The sequence below is a fragment of the Canis aureus genome, chromosome 15 (assembly GCF_053574225.1).
Source record: "Canis aureus isolate CA01 chromosome 15, VMU_Caureus_v.1.0, whole genome shotgun sequence".
NCBI lineage: Eukaryota > Metazoa > Chordata > Mammalia > Carnivora > Canidae > Canis > Canis aureus.
The window spans coordinates 37520812-37545669 of NC_135625.1; the positions used below are offsets into that span (position 1 = coordinate 37520812).

At 40.6% G+C, this 24858-nt stretch overlaps 1 protein-coding gene across 9 annotated transcripts in view; it reads left to right on the plus strand.

Annotated features, from left to right (window-relative positions):
- Positions 1-24858, plus strand: part of UNC5D (unc-5 netrin receptor D) — a 537391-nt gene that overhangs the window by 482538 nt on the left and 29995 nt on the right. For all 9 annotated transcript variants that reach the window (XM_077849119.1, XM_077849121.1, XM_077849112.1 and 6 more), the window contains 3 exons: positions 12039-12207; positions 13887-14114; positions 21544-21693. In XM_077849119.1, the coding sequence (XP_077705245.1) occupies positions 12039-12207; positions 13887-14114; positions 21544-21693 (547 nt within the window). The remainder of the gene's footprint in view (positions 1-12038; positions 12208-13886; positions 14115-21543; positions 21694-24858) is intronic.

Sequence of the window (24858 nt, forward strand, 5' to 3'; positions counted from 1 at the left end):
AATCCCATCACCAGCACCCTCTGTCAGGGAGGATTTTTGGAGCACCTGCCTATCTGTACCAATTCCAGTAAGGGTTATCTTAAGACACTTAAGTCATCCAAGAAAATATTACCACCTTGTCGCAGGTGGTTATATAAGGAGATGGTGTGTTTTTATATCCCTGCTCTCCACCATAGTGCCATAGGGATACACTTGTGGATGAGGGAATACAGGAGGGAGCAGAATCCTCCAGACCAAGCATCAAGAGCCCTGTGTATGTGCGAGTGCATGAGTATGTGGATACGTGTGTCTGTGTTCCTGGTATTGGGGAGCGGGGGTGGAATTTTGAATCAGATGTAAGATTAAATTTCTAAAATAGTTTTTAGGTCTTATATGTTTTATAAATAAACTATTTTAATAGTTATAGAATCAAAATGAGAAGTCTTCGAGGGACCCTGTTACCATGGGTAGTTCCACTAAGCACAAGTGTTAGCAATTATAACCGACCCTTGAACAGCACAGTTTTTAACTGTGCACATCCACTTATATGCTGATTTTTTTTCAATAGAGTGCTCTAAATGTATTTTCTCTTATGAATTTCTTAACATGTTCTCTTCTCTAGCTTTATCATAAGAATACAGTATATAATACATGTAACATACAAATACGTATTAATCAACTGTAAATGTTCTCGGTAAGGCTTCCAGTCAACAGTAAGCTGTTAAGTTTTGGGAGAGTCAAAAATTATACTCATTTTCAACCATGTGGGAGTGGCCCCCCAACCCCCATATTGTTCAAGGGTCAACTTGTACTAGGAAAACTAGAGCCACCTAATACCATAATAGATGAAGTCCCCAAAGTAAACCCAGTTACTCAAATCACCGAGGATATTGCAGCACGATACATGTGGTGACAAAGACACACAAAAGTTAACCAGGGGCAAAGGGATGGACCCTGTCTAAAGGCTCAGTCAGGGAAGGTTTCCAAGAGGAAGTAACAATTGACTTAAAAATAGAAAGTGAGGAAAAGGCTTTCCAGTCAAAGAATAGAATGTGCAAAGGCACAGTGGTATAAATAGCTTCATATATTTTGGAACTAAGCAAATCTGAACAAAATATGAAAGGAGGAGTGATAAGGACTAGACTATGTAGAGGGAGGGTTATTTGCTGCCTAGGGAAAACTGACATTTACCTGGTAGATAGGGTTGGGGAAAGATAAGCTTCAGGAGACCTGGTCATATTTACATTTTCAATGTATTATCTTCTACTTTATCTCCACGACCACTTTCCAGTTGAAGGCTTCCTTATACCAGCACCTTCTTTGTGAACACAGTGAAGATATGTCTCATTTTACCTAGCACAGTTATTAATAATGTCCTTCTTCATCCTCAAAAGTATCTGAGTTTGGACAATAAATTACAGTCATCCTACATATGAATGTCCTTGTCTTTGGTTGTGCACAAGAGATTGGGAGTGGGGGAGGTGTTAATGTGAGAGATGAAGGAGTCAAAGATACTTCTCAGAATTCTGCTTTGGGAACTGATGATTAACTAGTTAAGAGAGATTTGTCAGCTGAAGGTCACCTGAGAGTTTGTGATAATGGTTGCTCCAGGAGCCACTTTAGATTTCTTTCCAGGGAATAAACACAGCCCGTTGAATTACAGGAAAAGGAGTAGAAAGGAAATTGATTAAAGAATAAATCAATACAACGCAAAAGTAATATTTGTAACCAAGACAAAAGACAACTGCTGAATCGAAATCCCATGTTGAGCTTTTGGCTAGAGTGTGTGGCAGTAGTACACTTTCAGCAAAACATCACGATATTGGGCACAGACCATGCCCGCCTGCTATGTGCAGGGCACAGTCTTCTGCCTACCTTTGTTTTCTTTGCCTCTCTAGTTGGGTAAGGATCTGTAAGTCCTAGAGTTCACTGAAGTGAACTGGTAACATACATAACTTGTCAATCAAGTAGTGTAGACACAGTTATTGGCATCCCAAGAGTTAAAGAATGATCAGAAATGAGATGATGGGGGATCTTGAGAACACGGATTCAAAAGGCCTGAGTTCCAACTCTCTCATGCCACCTATAGCCTGAATGACTGTGAGCAAGTTATTTTCTCTGGGCATCAACTTTACCATCTAGAAATATTGCATGGTGAGGACAAAATGATGTCACATATGAGAATTCTGGTGAAAAGTATAAAGTACCATACAAATACTATATTTTGATATTATTTTCTTTCATCTGGCCTTATTTTTTTTTAATTATGTAGATAAGTTCTCTAGAGTCCATGGAATTTGCTTTAGCTCTGTCCCAAAGATGCTGGGTTCCTTTTTGACCGCTACTACATCCCTAGATTCACAGGAAAGATTAATTCAGTGATAGCAAATGTTTTAATTGTTCACTCTAAAATCAGAGCCTTGTGAAGATACGAAGAACTCTTGGCATCAGTTCCACTGAGTCTTCTTTGATCTCTCATCACACTGGAGCCTCTGATTTATATTCTAAAGGTATACTATGTGGAGTCCAAACAGTGGACTCCAGTGGGCTGGTGTTCAGAGAAGGAGATCAGTGAGCCGGGCAGGCGGCTTATGCCACCTTGAACAAGCTTTGTCGGGCTCTCTTTACTAGATAGTGATGGATAGAGGTGAACAGATTATTTCTGTCACCAGTTCTGTTCAGTGCTCAGCCATAGATTAGAATCCTGCTTGTTGCTTTAAGTGAGGTTTTCAAAATTTTTATTGGAAGAATCAGAATGGCAAATATCTATCCTTTGGAGAGGCTTTGGCATTAATGAGCTCTGTATCAGGCAGAGGGAACTACTAAGGAGGAAAGGTGCTTTCAAAGGAATAAACAAAGGGACTCTTTCCACTAGTGCAAGGGAAGCAAATTGCTGCCATTTGGGAAACACATTAATTCTTTCAGGCTACCACTGCCATGCAGTGTGATAAAAGGGGCAATTAATCAAATGGTATCTTAATGGCTTAGAAGGGTTAATGCACCTTTAGCTGAAGACTGTGCTCTTTACTGCAGTGAAATCACACTGGCTCCTTCACAAAGTCATTTAGGTTAGAACAGAATGCCATTACCCCCAAAATGAGAGGAAGGGAGAGAAGAAGAAAGGAAGAGGGAAAAGAAAAGGGGGGGGGGCCTGGAGAACTCTTACACTGTCGTTGTATGATCTGCTTTATCTTTTTGGAAAGAATTTCCCGGTACCACGCTCTTCCCCGTTCCTTCCACCCCACACCCCCTTGGTCCACAAACAAATATGTATAAATAAAAATTGCCGTCATTTTCATCAGAGTATGTTTGAAGCCCCTGTGAGCTGACAATATGAAGTGATTAGATCAGTCCAGAGGAGTCTTTAATTAAAGATGCCATTGACAAGATAACAATGGTTTGTGAATGTTGTTAATAGGTCCGAATGGAAGGTGCTCCTTAATTCAATAAGAAGAAAGTCATCAGTTCATGAGTTTGATTGCACATTGTAAAGGATCACCACATACTGTAATTATTTTTATTTGTATGTGCCATCTCTTTTATTGCCCACGCTGGAAGTAGAAATAACCTGTCCTATTAAGATATTTAATACATATCATCCTTTCCACTTCACTTAGTTATAGCCTAATAAAAATACCGGGAGAACACACTAGCCCACACTGAGGCTGGTCTCCACGCTTTCTAAGACAATCCACACCACCCTTTAAAAAACGTAGATGGCTAACCTTCTAACTCCTTTGGTTATCATCTTTAAGGCAAAGGAAAAGTCACTTCTCAGGACTCTGTAAAGTCACATGCAGATACGAAGCTTCAATCTGGAAATGAGAAGTGGCATGCCCAAAGGTCAACCGACACCTCTGTTCAGTTGTGTAGTGTCTTGGAGACAACAGGGGATCAGGAGGCAGAAGCAGAGGGATCTCTAGGTTCTAACTTTAAAGTGAACAAGCCATAAAAAGTCAGGTAGCAGACAGAGGAACGCTCCCCCGCATGGCCAAAGATGTCCACATTCTGATCCCTAGAACCTGCGAATGTTATCCCACATGATGAAAGGCACTTCACAGGTGGAATTAAGGTTAAGGACCTTAAGAAGGAGAAATTACCCTGGATTATGCAGGTGGGCTCATGGAAGGGTCCTTGTAAGAGGAAGGCAGGAGTATCAGAGTCAGATACAAAGATGTAAAGATGCTCTGCTAGCAGCAAGTAGAAGAGGGGCCTCCAGCCAAGGAATGTGAGTAGCTTCCTGAAGCTGGAAGGGGCAAGGAAATGGATTCTTCTCTAGCCCCTCACAAAGGAACATGGCCCCTCTGACACCTTCATTTTAGCTCAGTGAGACTTCTGACCTATAGTACTGTATAATGTTTGTGTTGTTTTAAGCCACTAAGTCTATGATACAGTAAAAATGGGAAACTACCCCAAGCTCCTGTTGCAAATAACTGACCTCAGTGCCCTGCCATCCTAAGACTCAGTCCCTGGAGTACACTCTTTCAACTCTCATGCCAGTGTCTTACCTTAGAAATGCTAGGTTTGGGGAATATGTCCCCAGGAACTTCTGTTCTGTCTCCTGCCTGCCCCGACACATATCTTTCAACCACCACTGCTAACAGGACTGGAGAGTCTAGTCCCTGCTCTGTCACAAGCAAGGTAGGACTTTGGCCATGTCACTCTACCCCATGCCATACCCCATGTTTCATCATTTCAATCAATGGCTGATAATCCCTTGTCCTTTCCCAGGCTAAAAGAAAACAATTTAGGAAAAAGACTCAGGTTTGCTCCAGAAGACTCTGTTTTTCCCATTCAAAATGTGAATCCATAGACAAATTGGCAGATATAAAAACCATGGTAGCCGTGTGCTGCAGAGACCCACACACTCCCCTTCCCTGTCTTTCACCCTAAGGCATCTCAATGAGCTGCTATCCCGCTCCTCCTAGTAAACAAGGTGAACACAAGCCCGACACTGCATGAAAGATGAGGCTTAAATTGTGTCTAGGAATTGGTGGCTTACACATGATTTGTGATTTCTTTAGTATATTAATTGGTAAACACCTAGGCATGTGTGTGTAAACTCAAGCCGTTTAATGTATGCAAACGGTTTAATCTCTCTGTGGGATTGCTCACATTTCAGCAAACTCAGATATGCACTCCAGGAGGAATGTAATTCCCCTTCTGCCCCAGCCCCCTTCATGCCATCTCCCTGCCTGCGATCCTATTTCAGATAATACCAAGTGGGTGACCCAGATCTTTAAACCTTTTCATTGTAGAGCATATGCTTCTATCCTCAGTGAATTGTGCTTGTTGCTTGTTGTAATCCACTGTTCTCACTGCTCCTTTCCCCACCCCTGCTAATGTAGTATAATGGCTTGATGAGCTGTAGCATTATTTCCAGTTACTACTAATCAACCCTCCCAACCTGACATCCTTGCTTATTAATTCACAAGCTGCTTAGATGTAGGACGGTACCTGAGTGGTTGTATTTTCCACCACAGCAGCATCATCCGAGGCCTTAAGACTGAGCATTTAACCTTGACCACCTCCAACCTCCATTTCAGAAGCCTACCCTCTCTTATTGGACAGACAACCAAGCCCCTGTTTTTCAAGAATTGCACAATCTTTTCTCAAAAGTTAGTGCCAGGGCTATCTTACAGGTAAGGAACACAAAAAATATGGAAAATCCCAGAAATACAGAATCTAAATCTTAACTGGCGGTGTCTACAAGTATTTTGAGTCAACCGCCCAAAGAATTCTGAACCACTCTTAGTTTCAGGCCTGCATAATACTGAAAGAGGAGTCTCCTATGATAAAGAGAAGATTTTGCTTAACTTCTCTCTTTGTCCTCTGTTCTACTCCTCACCCCCTTTTCTCCTTTTCCAAAAGTCTTTTCTTAAATCATACATGGCAGTTATGGAATGAAAGTCCTCTGGAGACGTGCTAATGGTGTTGGGGTTGACTGATGAGCCACACTTGGCTTTTGGGGACTCATCTCCACAGGAGATTCTATGATATTGTTTTCCTGGGGCTTGTCTGAACGATCTGGTCAGAGCTGGAGAATGGGACACGTATCAGACTCAAAACAACAGGAATAATAAACCCTCAAACCTTGATTTTCATCCACAGCAATGTTTAGAATTCAGGGCAATATAGGAGGTTTTTAATGAAAGAGAATAATAATAGTTAAAACTATGTATCTTCCTGGGCAGGAAACTGTAGGAGGCTGGAGCTACCTTGTTTTCTGAGCTCCAGTCTTAAGATAAGTACAGCCTCCATCTATCTGCCTTTTATGTCTATTCCATTAAAATATGATTTAATTATGTATCGACCCGGGGTCTGGCATAGTAAAACTATCATTACTCTCCTGCCTGCATTCCTGAGTGATACTCTGGGTAAAGGTGATCAAACCTACATTAATCTATAATATAGACCAGGAGGAGGAAAGGCGGGAGTGTAATTACCGAGCGCAGCATGGCAGACAACAACAACAAGGAAAATCTCATCTCGGAATACGGAGCCGGTGGTTTTGCTTGAAGAGAGTGACACGTTACCAGTCCATAAGTAGGTCATGAAATATTGAGAACAAAGGCAAAACTGCACAGATCCACCTCCAGACCTGCAGTGGTTAGCAGTTGCCATGTGGTAGCGGACCTTGCTTGGCGTGACCTCCTTTCTGTTGCCATTGGTGTGCACGTGGGTGCTGCAGAATGGCAGTTCCCACGTGGCTGGTGTGGCCAGGCTTGGACCACTGGCTGCAGCACCTGTCACCCTCCAGCACACATTTTATGCAATGGTCAGTGACCCCTCTTGTTTCATTATGACAAGTCTGGAAATTTTTCCCTGGGCCTCTGTCTTCATTCATTCATTCATTCAGTCAGTCAGTCAGTCAAAATAATTATTTTTGACACAACTTCAAACTTAAGGATGGGGCGCCCGAGTGACTCAGTCAGTTAAGCATCTGACTCTTGATTTTGGCTCAGGTCAAGAGATGGAATCCCGCGTTAGGCTCCATGCTCAGCGCAGGGTCTGTTTGATTCTTTCTCTCTGTGTCTGTTCCTCCCCACACTTGCATTATCTCTCTGATAAAATAAATAAGATCTTAAAAAAAAAAAAAAAAACTTAGGGAAAAGTTGCAAGAATAATATTACTTCCAGGCAACCCACAGGTATATTCGCGAGTGTTAACATTTTACTTTGCCGTATTCCGTCCTCTTCTTTGTCAATTTGTGTACGTGTGTACATATTCACACATAGCACAGATCGACGTACATACACATATGCCTATTCACGTAACTATTATGAACAAGCTGTCCTTTTGTCCCTAGATACTTCAGTATCTATATCCTGAAAGGAATTCTGTTATGTAACCACAGCACAATTCTCAAATCAGGAAATTAGCATTGATATACTTCTATTATCTACTCCACAAACTTTATTCATATCTTGCCTGTTATCCAGATAACGTCCTTTATAGCAAATGAAAATTCAAGTCCATTCATTACATTCTATTGCCACGTGTCTTCAGTCCTGTATTATGAAGCATTTCCTAAGTGTCTCTATTTTATGACACTGACCATTTTTAAGAGTGTGGATCAGTTCTTTTGCACAGTGCCCTTCACTGTGGGTTTGTCTGATAGTTTCCTGGGATTAGATTCAGGTTGTGTATTGTTGGTTGGAATATGGTTGGTTGCCAAATGGTTTTCCCATTTATTAGTTGGCTTCCTGTTGCATAGGAGAGTTTTCCCTTCTCATTATTCATTCACTTATATCCATATATCTCAAGAGTTATGTTATTCAATGGGTTATAATCTCATACTACCATTATTTACTTTGATACTCAAAATGTTCCAGTTTTTGACCAGTAAGAACAACCTCAAGTTAACTCTTCTGTCCTTCTCAAGAAATATTTCTGAGTACTTACAACTGCCATCTAGTAGACCTTGCAAATACAATGATGAACAGGAAAAAAAAAAAATTCCCTAGCCTCATAGAGCTTACATTCTCACTTGTGGGAAACTAAAATAAATGTATAAATGGTATTAGTGTACTAGAGGGCAGTTAGATGTAGTGGAGGAAAAAAGAAGCAAAGATGAGTGTCGGTGTTGGGAATGGTCTGGGAATGCCTCACTAGTAGCGTCATTTGAGCGAAGACCAGAGTGGCATGAGAGCTCATCATTTCCTGGAGGAAACCTTCCAGTCAGTGAGGAACACTCCAGAGCAGCACAGTAGCTGGATTCATAGAGGTGGGAGCACATTGGGTTTCACTGATTGCTGAGTTGAGAATAGATCGTGGGAAGTAAGGAAGGATTGCTGAGATACCTTAAATTCCTTAACAGTATCCATTTCCAAGGCCATGAAATGTTTGTTAAAGCCTACCTTGCTATAATGACAATTTACTGAATCCGTTAGCAATCTCAAAAAGCACAGTTCCTATGAAAATAGGGCTCATCAAAAGGCAGGAAAGGTGAGTATTCAGAATTGGAGAAACAACATCCACCCACTGAGCACATATTAGGTGTTCTTAATGTTTGTTTTGTTTTAATTCTCACAACAATCTTAGAGTAGGCGTTATTTTGCATGTTAGGAAAGGGAAGCCCAGAAAGGCCTGGGCTTTCCTTTCTGCCAAACCGAGGTTTTCATGACAGAAAAAGTCAGATAAGGAATGTGGTATCGAGGGCAATGCTGTGAAGAGTACAGTGAGGACACAGTAGGACATTAGGATGTTCTTTCACCCACTTCTTGTGTTTTCTGCAACTCTCCTTCTCATGTCTTCCCTTTCTGGTACTAAACAAAGTAGCAACATGAGTCCTTCTATCTTATGGGATTACTAGGCACAATGCTCTTGTGACTGTGATGAGCACCCTCTCCCTCCATGGATAGTTTGTGGCTGGGGGCATCAACACTGCAAAGCTGGCAGAATTTTCCCCAGAACCTTCAACTGCACTGTGTAAGCTGAAATTTGAATTCATGACCCAGTTACCATACAGTTGCCCAACAAACCACCTGGCTACACTGAACTGCCTCTTAAACTATCAATCTTTTTAGATCCATAAGTGTTCATAAATATGCACAGCAGATGGATGGATGGATGGATGGATGGACGGACAGATAGATCAAACACAAGGGAAATGTAGCAAAACTTGAAGACACCCCAGACTTCTTCATCTACACTAGACCATATAATGCCTGGAGGTGGTGCCTACAATGGCCCTAATATTGCTGCTGTTACTACTTCACAGTTATCATTAGCTCACAGAAATTTTAGAAAAATATTTTGCCTTTTTCTTTTTTCTCCTAGCAGGAATGCAAATACTTCCTTGTCATATGGACTATGGGAGAACTGAAATGTCATTCATACTATCCTTATGATATTTTTGCCCAGGCCCAATAAAAGGCTCCTCTCCTCAGACCTCTGTCCTCACATGTCCTAAGTCTGTATCCATGACTACACTTGGACTGATTTTCTCCCTATCTTTACTTAGGATGTCACAAGAGCCAGCAGCTTGACCAGAAATCTGCTAGTGGTTACAGAGAAGGAAAATACGTCTGGTCACAGAGAGCAGGGGCCTACATACGAGTCAGAAATTTAGGGTGTATTTTGAAGCTCAGCGCTTTGATGGACTTCTCTGTGACCTTATGCTGTTAACACCTGCCTCCACAGGTGTGTGAAGATCTTTAATATTTGCAAATCTCCTTGATTGCTATAGCTAGAAGATGGCAGAGAAGAACAAATTACTATTCATCATGGGGAAAAAAAAGTAGAGAGATTTAAGTTATGTTCCTTCACCAGAGACCTATACACACAGACACTGTTTTCACAGTAGGAGGATTAGATATAAATCTTGATTTACTTCCTTTGTACTTGTGGAAATGCCCAGTGCCTGCTTAAGGCAAAGCTCCCATTCCCCGCTCTGCCTGAGACTGGGCTGCTCTGCCTCTGCTTCCTAATGCTATTTGTTATTACGGAAAGGAGCCTTGCTATTCACAAGTGTGAGAGTTCATCTAATTAGCTGATTTCAGCTCATTTGGCATTAAATAATTCCCCAAATTCCCATATGTTTGAACAATATGTTCAACAAGGGGGATGATTCTCCGAAAGCAATTAAATAGTTCTTTTAGGAGAGCTTGTCATCGGTCACTCAAAAGCATCCCTGCTATTCCTATCTGTGATGAATGCAAGCGGCAATTACACAGAGACTGTGTCACCTTCCTAACGGCCCCTGGCAGGCATCCACACGCAGGCTGCCACCTCGTGCTGCCTCTAGCTCATACTGGAATGTTACATCACCTCCATCCCCCAACCTCAAGTATATCATTCTAGGCTGTTCAGTGAGCATTTGTTATTGCTAATACACTACTTTGCAACCCATGCCCCCTTGCTTGCCCGCTCTGCTTAACAATAAATGCAGACAGATTTTCAGTTCCCTGAACCCTGGTTTTATGGGAAGAATTGTCAACTTTGGACTGCGGTGGCTTCTGTGGAAGACTGAATTTTGTGACTCCGTCTTCAGGCCTTTCTGAAGGGGGAGGATACTGTATTCACTTTCAGGTCTGTTTTAGATACAGTAGATAGATGTTCCTGCCCACCTATGTGTCTGGACTTTTATTTAAGATTGTATTTATTTACTTATGAGAGACTGGCAGAGACATAGCAGAGGGAGAAGCAGGCTCCCAGTGGGGAGCCCAATGCAGGACTCCATTCCAGGACCCTGGGATCACGACCTGAGCCAAAGGCAGACGCTCAACCACTAAGCCACCCAGGTGCTTCTGTGTCTGGACTTTTAATGTAACAGCAAATTATGAATAGTAGCTCCAGGATGACCATTCCCAACTTCAGAGAGAACAAGCAATGTCAACAAAAGCAACTCAGAAACTAATAACATGTGAAACACACTCATAGAAAAACTCTGTTTATATAATACCGTGGAAAAGGGTATCCTTTGGTGCTAAATTTCATCTTTATCTTGCTCAAGGGGTGGCTTTTGCAATGAGGGATGACATTTAAATGCCCTTCCTAGGTCAAGTAAGAGGAAAGTTCTATATAATGATACCAATCTCAACAGCTCTCCTGTAGCATTGTTCATCTGAGAGTCCTACATTGCTTTATGGACTATATTCTGTATCACTGTATTTCTTACAAGTGAAAATACAGCCCCCCCCCCCAAATCAGATAGCTTGTTCAAAAATCCAGAAACAGCTGGGGAAGAATGAGCAGACTTCTGGGTTCTTCTCATTGCCTGTTGTCATATAAACCAGTCCACCTTACCGTTTGGGGACAGAGATTAAAACCAAAGGAAAAGAAAATGAAAGAAATATTCAATGATATCCTTTCCCTTTAGTTAAATTTCACTGTATCTGTTTTATGACTCTGTATTTCCATTGTGAATAATTCACAATACAGAAAAACCTGAACACTAGGTTTGGGTGAATGACTTTAAATTTGGAACTAAAATAGGAAAGGGTGGAAAGATACATATTTATGTATGTTATTCTGCACATTTATAACTGTCTACTTATGCTATTGCTATATAACTCATGTATTTGTACATTGGCAGAAAACAAATGTTTTCAAAACCAGAAGTGACATACTCAATCTGGGTATGTCTAAAGTGTGCTTTGTTAAGAAATAATTTGTTTTATCACTTATTAGCACTAAAAATGTTCATAGAAGGTGTTGTTGGGAGAAAAGAATCTGATGGGAAGATTACCAGATCAGTTGTTCCTACAAAGCTCTCAGCTTTGGTCATTGATAATGTTATCAGCAAGTGTAAGGATTTAGCAGCTGGTGTGTAACACACCAGCCAGGTCTTTGCTCTCTGCTGTTCTCTGTATTTCTGAAGACATACCTGTCATTTTGTTTGTTGAAACCTAGATTTGAAATCTAAGCTAAACTCAATCCGAGTGCTTGAGCAGTTCCGGATAAATGGCTGTTGCCCAGACCAGGCCTGAGCAGGTGTGGTGCCGTCCAGGAGGGAATCCTGGGAAACTGTTTTCCTCAGCCAGTCTATGACTATATTCTTATTTAAACATGCCCCCTTCTTTACGCGCTTCTTGTATCCTTTTCCAACCGTAAAGCCTCCAGTCAGATGGATCCGAGGTGCTCCTGAGTCCTGAAGTCACCTGTGGCCCCCCAGACATGATTGTCACCACTCCCTTTGCATTGACCATACCACACTGTGCGGACGTCAGTTCTGAGCACTGGAACATCCATTTAAAGAAGAGGACACAGCAGGGCAAGTGGGAGGTGAGACCCTATTCTTCCTTTTAAGAAAAATTAAGATTTGGCTCCCAGCTGTGGGATAGATTTAACCTTACCCTCTCTTAACACGAGTCTGCTGGAAAATATGGAAGCATTTCCTTGTTTTTTCAGAGGGCTTGTGTCATGTGTATTACAGCATCCTCAATGTGCTAGCTAGTTAAGTCTTTTACCATGATAATGGGAAAGCAAGAGAGGATCCAGAGCTTTTCTGTTTGGTTTTAGAATCCAGTTGTAACTACCCACACAGACATGTACCCTTATGTGGCCATCCTCGGTACATAAACCCTTTATTCCTGTCCTTCCCAGACCACGACCCTACCTGAATTGACTTTCCCTCTGGCCTCTGTGGAGACTGGGAGGAGGCTCAGGGCACACAGGCTGTGTTCATGAACGAAACTTCTCTGTCATTTTGCCATCATAGGGATTATAACATGTTGAAATGCTCAGCAACCCAGTGGTTGCTAAGTATATTTTGGTGAACTAACAAATGCATTGAGAATCATTGAGTGACTATTGCCCTGTGTATAGAAGTACATATGAAAGCAATTCATTCCAAGGAGAAAACAGAAGAGAGAGACAAGACAAGAAAATGAGGAAGCTTCAGAGGAGGGTAACAACAAGGCAGACAGACACAGCAATGATTGCCCTGAAATTACTATTTTAAGTGAAACCTCTGATTTATCTGTCTGATAGAGATCCCTTTGATGTCTGTCTGAAGTCACTTTGCATGAAAGCAGTTGAATTATCTTGCTGGAACAGAATGACCTGTTCCAGCTAGCCCTGGGATCTTCCCTCCCAGGAAGTGCTTCAAGCAAAAGTAGTAAAAGGAAAATCTTGTTTCTTTAGGAGAAGAAATTTCCAGTTGCTACAATGGATTACATTCACCCTGCCGGGCTATCTCTACAACTAGCCTGTACTCTTTGTTGAAAATGCATTCTGCTATTTCTTCAGCCCTATTTCTTCAGTACAACCAGGGGCACATTTTCTAGGCATGAAGTTCCATGGGTTTCATAAAGGGGCCACATTTTGCTCTCTGTTCCATTATGGTTTGCTTTGCCTTGATTTTTACCATTTTAGTTTAGTTTTTTTTTTTTTTTTTTTTTTTTTCCAACGAGCACCTCCTCACAAGCTTTGCATCCAGGTGGTGTTAGATTTATGCTCTACCCAACCCAGTCACACAAACCAAAGTTCTTATCAGGGAGGGTGAAATATTCTAGTACATGTTATCAAAACCCTTCGTGTAATGGTCTCTCATGAATGAATTTGGTGGAAAGAGGATAAAATATTTGAAAGAAAATAAATATTACCTTAAGGATATGGAAAGAGATTTTTAAAAATAAACCTTTTTGAAGACTGAGTTTACTGGCTGGGTGTTAATATTTAAGATTTTTCTTAAAATCAGCACTGAACAAATTAACTGAAAAAAAGGAGAACTTTGGAAATGAGGTTTGTTGTAACTTTATAGAATTCCAATACATGGAATAGAACTATTTATTAAGTTCCTGATGTAAACAGTTACTTTGCTAGAAAAAGATTATTTGACACCAAGAAAGGGAGTGCAATAAGAATTTTCTGAAAAAAAATTGTGTATGTCCATGCAAAGTCATTGTCAAGTCACATCTCATTTCCAAGCTGAGAGAATCTAACACACCTTTTCCCAACAGGAAGTGATGTCAGTGGAGGATGAATCCACATCCTGTTACTGCCTTTTGGATCCCTTTGCATGTCATGTGCTCCTAGACAGCTTTGGGACATATGCCCTCACTGGAGAGCCAATCACAGACTGTGCCGTGAAGCAACTCAAGGTGGCTGTTTTTGGCTGCATGTCCTGTAACTCTCTGGATTACAACTTGAGAGTCTACTGTGTGGACAATACCCCTTGGGCATTTCAGGTCAGCTTTTTCTCTAGAATTCTTCTTTTGGGGTCATGAATGCATGGGATTTCCTAGAGATCAGTATCCATAGAGAATTCTGTAGCTGAGGGTCTGCAAAATGAAGCCACACCATTGGCTAGCCAGGAATACCTGTCCTGAAACAAGAGCTGTGTTATCATATGTCCAACAATGTGCTGAGTTCCAAGGATGTGAGGTACTTGGTGCTCAGGAACAGAGAAGAGTTACATAACCACATATTGTGAACATGGTGTGCTAAATTATAAACTGACTTAGAAGTGTGTCAGAATTCAGAAAACAGAGAGCCGATTGCAATAGAGAAATTGGAGAATAATCTCCAAGAGCCCTTTGTGAACCTTCATGGATGGATGTCATTCAGGAGCAAAAGAGAAAGGGCTACCATGTCAGGAAAGGAGAATGGCATGAGCCACAGGAACAGCAAGAGTTATTCAATGTGCAGAAGGCAGTGAGAAAATTGCATGAACCAAATGAAGGTTGTAGTTAGGGTACAACAATTGGAAATCACACCCAGCAGCAGGCAGGCATATTATATCCTTGGATACATAGTCAATTAATAATTAGGGCTACTAGGGCAGAGATAGTTCAAGGTTCCTTTCCATTTTTGGCATTTTTAATCACGTAAGACTCATTTTAAATTAGCTACTCACAAAGAGTTCGAGTTTATTAATAGCAGCAAAGATAATGCAGAAATGCCTGTGTAAGCTTTGCCCGTATATAAATAGCCTAGCTCTCCTGACACACCTCATCCCAGATCCCTGCTATTCCAGTCCTGGATCATTAAGTCCATTATGCAGAGCATTTCCTCAGTAACTAGCTTTTAAGACACTGAGCTGGAAAACTCATGTTTACCAATAAAAGAGATACAATGACCTGAATCCTGAACATAAGCCAGCAAAGATGATACAGTGCCAACCTATGTTCTTGAACCTTCCCTGACTATCTCTTAAGTAGCACAAATCATTTTGAAAGGCACACTTAATATATGGCTGCTCATAAAAGGGCCTTTTCGCAGAGGGCCACCGTTTTGTAAAAACTTCAACGTTAGTAGTTAAATGTCATCCTAAGATTGCTATTTGATCATCTTAATTTACTTTCACCGCCCCAATAACATTTTTTTCCAAAATAAAATACATAACAGACATTCAGCAACCAAAAATAAAGAATCGCTTGAGGTCATTACTACCACCGAGTGCGTCATGACTCAAGTTGGACGCTTAGTAACTTAGCCACATTTTGAAGGCTGAGTAAACTGGAGTAAACACAGGGGGACCTTGTAGGATTTCCAGCCTCCTGGCTCATATGGGTAACCCACTGCCGACCACTGTGCCTGTGAGGATCTGTTTATCACAAGTGCCTTGGAAGTCGGCCCTCATAACCAGTTTGATCTCACTTTGAATAATGCTGAAGTATATTATATACCAGTGAGTTTGACATTTGCCTAAAGAAAAAACTAAGTGACTTTCAGATAATCTATTTTCATTCCTGTTGATTGCTAGCAGATTCTATAACAGCTCAACTGTTCACAGATGAATATGAATTGCAGTGGAAGTCATGAAAATGAGGCCCTAAACACAGCTTTTCAAACCACTCTCCTTCCCTATGGGTAATATCCTTTCTTCATCAGTGCTAGGGAAAATGGTATTCTCCCTCTAAATTGAATCCAAATATCTTTATTTCATCATTTAGAGATACTTCTTAAAACACTTTAATTTTGCATCAGAGAAATGTTTCCCAGTAGAAATACTTTTGACCTCATTTGTCATAATCTATTTACCTCCAGTGATTCTTTCTCTCTCCTATTACATCGAATGAAGCTGATTTTAAAGTTGGGTCTGGTTGTACTTGTTTTTGACAGGATGTATGTGACAGCTGTCATGAGCAGCAAAAGCCATGCTTCCCCCTGGGATGGTGAGAGATCGTCAACCCTGGTTGAATAACTTTACTGGCCCACAGAAAGATTAAAACATAACTTGTAGGTTTTCAGAACACAACCATGCAGTCCACGGTCTTAGTCTCGGGATTTTGTTTCTGAAAGAATCCAGCATTCTGGATTGTTCCCTTGATAAGTGAACAGGTTCAGGGCCTTCTGCCCAAGTTCCTTTAAACCACCTTAACATCCCACATCATCTGTGTCATATTTTTCACAGCTTTGTATGTGGTGTTTAATTAGAGGGGAAAAATTATATAGTTACTAATCTATTAAAACTCTTCCACTTTAAGAAAGCCTTAGCAACAATTCACTTTTTGAACCTCTAGCAGACTTCACACATTAATATTAGCTCCCCCAACTTGTGTGGTATGAGCTGAAAATATTGTATACCATGATGACTCATGTTCTGTAACTCTGATAGAACCCTAACTTCCTAATCAAAAGTAATATGTCATTCTTCCAGAAGCATTTCTGCCAAAATTGCCTTTTCTGGAATTTGCCTCCATTATCACTTTGATAAAAATGTTTGTTGTGATTTGGAAACAGACACAAGCTTGGTTACAATAGTTGCTGTGTTTATTGTAGGGCATCTTTCACGTCTCAGAGAAATAACAACACATATGTGCCCAACTAGGACTGTCCTCTTCACCAAGAAAGAAGCCTGGTTGAAGATCATGATGACATCTTTCATTTCATTCATAGATCAATGGGAAGTTATGTTCAATAAAATACTTAAAACCTCCTCCCTCACTGGAAACTTTGCAAGGAGGACAGCTTCCAGACCCAAAACTTCTGTCTTCCTAGAACCAGTGTGGTTCCCACCAAACAGTAGTCCTGTGGACAATTTTAGTACTGGAACAGAAACATTGTCCCTTTCCAGCCCTGCCCTCCTACCCTATACCTCCTGCAGGGCTTCTCTTCTGCTCTGGGGATACTTCATCTGAATAATAGTACTGGTTTTTCTCAATGACAAAAACAAAATACCTCATACACCTTGAAACATAATTTAGTTTCAAGTTGTTGAAGATGTATTCTGATAAATACATCTGCAACTCTCTCTAGGAAGTTAAATCAGCTCAGATATATGTATATTTTTAAAATAAAAGTCTGCCTGAAGGTGAAAGAAGAGTAGAAGAACAACCCATGACTTTTTGTCCATCCTACTCCTGTATGTCTGCAATAATTAGAGCAGCCATTTTATGTATGTGTATTTGATATCATCTCCTTTGGTGAATTCAAATCAAAGGTTGAGGAATGGTAAGATATTTACAAAATACTAACATCTAAGACCTAGGTTTTTGTGTTTTCTTTCTTTCTGTGTCTCACATGGGTGTGCACACGCATGCACACGCACACACACACACAAACAAACCTTGATCGGGGGAGCAAGGAATTAAGCACTTGCCTCATCTTAGAAAGAAAAAAGGAAAAACAACTAGTTTTTTTTCTCCATTGCTCCCAGCCCTCCTATTCAGTACCTCTTGGTACTCATTACTTACTTGGCATTAATGTGGATTTAGAATCTAATTTCAAAGGATTTCCTCCAGATGTAGTTCTTGTGTTTATCAATAATGCAACCTTGGGAAATATTGTTCACGTAAACCATTTAAAGAAAAACACCATAGCGACATAATTTCTCTGTGTCTGTGTGTGTGCGCACATGCGTGCACGTGCACACTTAAGTTCAAACAGTTTTGTCTCATAAATATGTAAATTCAGCCTGCCTGTTTTAGTATCCCTGAAGCACACCTGAATATTGCTGCCTGTCTCGTTAAATCAACATAAAGAGCTCACTGAGGCACAAAGCCCAGGCTTCTCCTGGCCAACTCCAGGAGCTGGATGGCTAGCAGCACCCAGTGTGAAATGAGGAGGGAGACAGACTATAGCCACCACCAACCATAGCCTTTTTGTACATTTTATAGACAATAAACTGGCCAGATCCTATTTTCTAGTTTAATTAATGCAGATATCAGTTTAACAGTAGAACCGGAGACTTAACATAAGGTCATTGTCACATAGGAGGCAGATAGGAAAAGTGAAATGAGTATCAGGCCTCACACTCGGGATGATAGATCCACTGAGCGACTCAGAACTAGCTCAGCAGAGTTTGTTTGTACCACTGATTCTCAAACCCAGCTGGGCATCAGATTCATCTGGAAAGCCTTCAAAAATACCGATGTCCAGGACTAGCCCTGAAAAGAATGCAATAAGTTGTGAACATAACTGGAAATTCTGCACTAAGTATAATTTCTTCTTTTTAGAGAGTGTTTTAAAGCTTGTATTCAGGAGGTTTTATTTCTTTGTTTTTTTCTGCCTCTGGATCCAGTTATGCCTTTACAATTTATAAATACAATGATAAGTTCATGATTGGCTTCTTCATTTTAATAAGTACTTGTTTTGTTACAGAGTAACTGTGGTTGCTTAATATTTTGTGCAAGATTATGCGATACTGTTAATTGTGTAGAGTTGGTTCGATGTGTGGAGATGAAAGTAAGCTAAAAAAAAAAAAAAAACAAAGATAAATCATGGTTGTATTTAAATTGGGGGCCCTAAAGCAGAAATTTCTAAAAGGTACCATTTTTCTCTGTGATAATTATAAGTGGACATCTATTAAAAATTTTTAATACTCTCCATGCTGCATTTTAGGGACTGCTTAGACCATAGGGCAAATATGGACTGACCTATGTCATCTTTATAGATATCATGCACCAGTGAAAAATTATTTATGGGACAGAGTTAATAACAGTCTGACTTTCACATGACTCTAAAAAAAAAAAAGAAAAGAAAAGAATAAAAGATAGCATAGGATATAAAAAGGCAGGGAAATAAAGAAAAAAAATACTAGGCTACAGTCAAGTTGCCCCATTGTAGTTAGCTCTGTCACTAACCCTGTAACTTTAGGAAGATGACTTTCTTTGGGGGTAGTGATATGCTTCAAATTTTCATCTGTAAAAAGGTACATGGTGATTTAAAACTTCAGTTCCCTTCTAGTGTGATGGTGCTCGGTGTGGTTTCTAAATATTAAAATAGCCTAGCTCTCCACTAAGAAATGAGCCATTGGCCCAAGGTGCTTCGTCTTCTGACCTCAGTTTACTTCTCTGTACTTTCAGGCAAGGTAGATGACTTAAAGACAAGGAGTATGCTTTAGACAACCCAGTCAAATATACTTTGAAGAGTCCACACTATTGTTAGTGTATGGCTTTAACATGGTTTTAATAAGTGCATTCGTTATTTGTACGTGTTTCTAATGTCACACTAAAGTTGCAAAAAGAGGTTAATATAGTATCAGGTTGATGATTTTGTTTGGCCATGAATAAGCCCAGCTAAGGAACAGAAGCCTACAGAAAATAAGTAACTGGTCCAATCATACCGGAATGTGATTGGAATTCTGAGCCTCCATTTTCAGCTAATAAAATGCATCCTCTTTTGAGTATATGTAGTCCCCAGAAGATTCTTACACACCTTAAAACCTGAGTATCCATGCTCTAAAATTAAATACAAAGCACAGCAAGTGAGACTTCATGATTGGATTTTCATCACCTCCAGCCACTTACTTTCTACCCTACCTGTCCCAGCTCTACCTCACCTGGCACCTTTGTACATACCCTGCTCAGTGCCCTGAGCACGTGCTTCTCTGCCTTTTCCAGTGGCTAGCCCTCCTATTTAAGGTTAGGCTCAAATATTACTTCTTCTATTAATTTCCCACTTACTTCCCTGGCCTGTCCTCTCATCTGGGTTAGGCTATACCCTATGCCTTGCCTTGACCTCCTAGGTATACATGTACTTGTAATACTTAGATATGACGTCAGATGCCTACTAGACTGTGAGCTCTCTGGTGGCAGAAGGCAGTTTTATTGTATAAACTTAGAGTCCAGTTTGAGCATAGCTTTGATGGTCACTTATTAAATCTCCACAAAGAACCACTGATCAGCATCTATTAAAAAACCTCAACTCAGCATTTGGATTGCATTCTCTCTCCTCCCTACCCTACTATGATCCTTCCACTTCTTGCAGCCCCCATCAGATGCCGGCTAGACCTACAAAGCTAGGGACTACCTAGCACTGTGCTGTTCAGTAATTACTAACAACATGTGGATGTTTAAATTTAAGTTAATTAAAGCGAAAAAAACCTCAGTTCCATACTCTCTCTAGCCACATTTCAAGTACTCAATAGCCACTGTGGCCAGTGGCTACCACATGAAGCAGCACAGATCTAAAACATTTCCAACATCACAGAAAGTTCAGCACTGACCTGAGAGCTCCCAAGAAACCCCTCCTCTCGCTAAATGAAGTGTAGAAAATGACCTTGGAATTGAATCAGTTAGTCCTGGGAAAAGATACTAGCAACCGATTAACAATTATGGGTATGTGTCGGATAAAAGCTGGACAGCTGCATCTTAGTAAGACATGCTTTTATTCCTGTTATTCTGCACGTAGACAAGAGTTGGTAAGATAACCTCTGGAGCTGCTTTTACTCGCTGATAATTGAAATGTAAGTTTTATTGTATTTATAATCCCACTTGCCTGCCTTCTCACAATCTTTCTTAGAATCTGGGAAGATTACAGGACATAATTAAAGGATCTCAGTTATCTTATTTATTGTAACTCTGCAGGGGAATTATAAGTCAATTAATGGTGATTTTAAGAAATGGATTTAGGGAGCTCTCTTATCTCCAATAGCACTGACGGCCTCACCCCAACGGCAGTTTAACCTTTTGGAGAATTCATGTCGGTTATTTGATTTGACTTATCATCTCTTCAGTAGGATTCTAAACACCACAAATTTGGAACCAATTAAAATGGCTGGCTTAAAAGAATATAGGTGAATTGTTTATTTTAAATATAATTATAAAGATTTCTCAGCAAAAGATACAAGGGTATATATATCTTCAAGAATCGGATTTCCTTTTTCTGAGCTAAAACATGATAACTTATTTTTGCTTGGCCTTTTGGCATTACTTTTATGAACATTACTGCAAATAAATAGTATCCATGCACCCTATAACATTTATTTTGAACCAAAGAATAAGTAATTGTATAATGCCCGTATTCACAACACGTGGAAGCGTGGAGAGGGTGCTATTCAACTTTCAGTGTAAACTCTGAATACATCCCTTGATTATGGTTGTGGCAGATGAAATTCACACAGTTGTGGCAACTCAATGGTGTAACGGTTTGCTTAGGGTAGGGGAGGTCTTTTAGCTTTAAAGAAAGGAACGGTGTTGGTTTAAAAGCCTAAGCAATGCAAATAATGAAGAGCAATTATTTCTTTCAGCCTAGGTCCTTACGAGTCAGCAGCTTTGAGTCAGGAGCCCTGACCTTACAAGGATATGGGGGAACCAAAGAAGTGTGTGTCTGTGATGCTGTTTGTCTATTTCTAGAAGATACATGGTAGTGAGCGTACCTATCTATAGAAAGCAACGTGTTGGAAATTAGACACTTCATTGTTATGCCTCTTTTCTCTTTCCTGCCCTAAAGGAAGTGGTTTCAGATGAAAGACATCAAGGTGGACAGCTACTGGAAGAGCCAAAGTTGCTGCATTTCAAAGGGAACACCTTCAGTCTTCAGATCTCTGTCCTGGATATCCCTCCATTCCTCTGGAGAATCAAACCATTCACTGCATGCCAGGTACTGGCCAAATGGGCTGCTAACAGAAATAGCTTTGCTTTAACCAGCAAGCACGTCACTAAACCCTAGCAAGGGTACTCTTGACTTACCTTCTCCTTTGAAAGTATGGATTTAATTTCAGAACTGTCACAGAAATGTAGCAGTTTAGACGACACACAGGGAATCAATCATATTGACATCAACTCACAGGTTTCTACAGGTAGGGGGAAAAGATGCTTGATGTCAGGCAATGTAAAATTTCTCCTCTCTCCCACTTACACTCTTGCTCAGTATAGGTTCAAGATAGTCATTTAACAACTTAGAGCAGGGTTGATGTGGTGTTTGTTTTAATTAAAACCAGTTCATTACGAGACACTATTTTAATCATGGTCAACAGTGAATGATCTGGATGTCAGTTGTTTAGATTTCTTTTTCTTTCTTTTTCTTTTTTTTTTTTTTTTAGTTCATGAGAGACAGAGAGAGAGAGAGAGAGAGAGAGACAAAGAGAGGCAGAGGCAGAGGCAAAGGGAGAAGATGCAGGACTCAATCTCAAACCCTGGGATCACGAGCTGAGCCGAAGGCAGACACTTAGTCTCTTAGCCACCCTGGCACCCCTGATGTCAATCCTTTAAGGGTGACAATTTTGAATTGTGGGGAGCCCTGGCTGGCCAGGTAGGCACCAGAGACTCTGTTCTGAACATGAAGTGCTTGCCACCAAGTAAGCTGAGTAAGATGGGAAGAGGAAATTGTAAACTGAGAGCCAGAGAAAGAATAATGCCTTTTAGGTCCCTTTTACAAATATATAAAGATATTTCTGTATTATTGTTCCTCTATCAAAAAATTTTAAAACATTGCAAAATGACTTGAGTCTCCTCAGATCACTTTTAGGGAATTTGAGTAATTGCTTAGCATAGAAAGATCTCTTATCGATGTGTGACTCTGCCACCGAATTCTATAGAAATCCCCACTGATGAGTACTGTCATCACAAGCAGCTGGCTGGTCTACAGTCATTCCCTAAATCAAAGTCACCAGGTGACAGGACATTTCCTTAGCTTTGGAAAAGCTTCTGGTGGGCTCAGATTGATCTGGGATCACAGGAGGCTTTCAGATGTCTCAGTTCTATCATAACCTATGGAGCTTTGTGGGGTTTTAACCTTTCCATTCTTGTGACATTTATTAAAAACAACAACCAAAAACATGCACAAGATGAACCAGCTTGTCAGAATGGGAACAAGCCAAATCACAGAGAGAAAAACCTTGCCTGAGTCATGAGAGTTAGAAAAAAAAGTTGAACCACCAACCCTTTTGCCTTCAAAAATTCATGTTTTTCAGAGTGGACAAGGTTGTATTTTCCTGTTTACTTTTCAGACTTCTCATTACCTTTGGAACTGCCCCTTGTGTACTCTTTCAGAGCATTCAGAGCAACAAGAGCATCTCTCATGGCCCCAAACAATTTTTTTGACACATTCAGCATATTTCCTTATGCTGAGAGGTTTTCCATGAATAAATGGGTCATTTATGATATTCTAAGACCTAGGTGTCTCTGTTTCCAGGAAAGCATATTCAAAGTTTCCAGTCCAAATTGAACTTCAGGGCATTGTTAAAACAAATCCTGGTAGTCACGTAAATTCCTCTGTATTAATCTTTATAGGCTTAAAGGCATCTTTCTACTAGATTTAATGCAAGTGCCTCAATACAAGTAACTATTAAGTTTAATGCTTAGAGATAAAAAAAAAAAAGTCAGATGAAAGGACCATAACCTTGCACTAGCACTTAAACAATAATTCCAGCACCAGGAATTCCAAGGAGGGTCCAGGGCAGGAAAGGTGTGGAGGCCTAAGAACCTGTGGACCTCAAAACATGCTACAGAGGCCAACCAAAGAAAAAGGGCATTGGCTCACAAGGAAACCCAACAAGCTTTACTGCTGGGATGGCTTGGATTGCATGGATGTTGTGAACATGGATAAATATTTGCCTTCTGTAATTGAGCATAATTTGAAAGAGTCTTGGAAGGCTGAGAAATAATTTAATTTTCTCTGCACCAGGGGTTTGCCACTGAGTTTCATTTCCACTTCATTTTTCTTACCCACAAATGGCTTTCTGCTCCATTCCTCCTTTCCCCACCACCACCGCCTTTGCCGCCAATTTTCTTGCCTCTGTCATCACTAAAATCCCCTAGCTTGTATGAATGCGTATTGTGCTGCTCTTAATGGCCATGCTGTGTTTGCTCCAGGCATCAGATGTAAGCCCTTTGGGGAGGGTTTGTGCTCATCCTGCTTGAACTTCATGTAGAACATGATGTGCACTGATAAACTTGGCGTGGATAATAGAGAATGGCTTTTCATTAGGGCTTAGTGGATGGGAACTAACCGAGAGCTATTGCAGAGACATAAAATCTCACTCTTCCTGACATCATTTATAGTTCTCTCCTTCAACTGGTAAATCTCCCTGTCATCTTCTGTCATCTTCCAGCTCAATGCATGGAAGAACTCTGGTCTTCCTCTCCCTCTTTCTCTAACTTTAATTTTGGAATCTGAGAGGTGACATATTCCAGCTGGCACCCAAAGCCTGCTCTCCTAAGAAACCTTCCTTTCTTCTTCTGGGATAGCTGGCATTTACCGGGAATTTTCAGGCCTAGGAGATACCCACTGCCTAGAATATTTGCCCCATGAGACACCAACCAACTGCACAAGGAATGTTTTTAGAATGGTGTAAATTCAAGGTTAGATCCAGAGTCAGACCAGCTGGCTTTGAAATCTTGTTAGTTTAGCTTCTGGAGGATTAGAGTTGACAAAATGCTATGCTACAACCCATAGTGCTGGTCTTCCCTTTCCCCTCCCCTGAAAAAAAAAAAAAAAAAAAAAAAAACAAGTATTTCTTCTCTTCTCAGGCTTTTTAAGACTTGACCACAGTTAGAGATCCCCTCCACAGATTTAGCAGACCTTGTCTAGGAGGTAAATAAATAGCTCTGCTCCCCAGAGGTTACTGGGACCTGGGTGCTACAGAATCACCCATTCTGCTATTTGTTGCTGACTATGGGGTGGGGAAGCTGGAATAAACAGTATACAATAAAATATTCTTTAAATCCTACAAAACACAAATACGAGCTGTCACCTCCCTAGAATAAAAGCAGCTTTCTTTTCGGCATACTTTGTGTCTTGGGGAACCCTGTGTCTGTCTCCTGC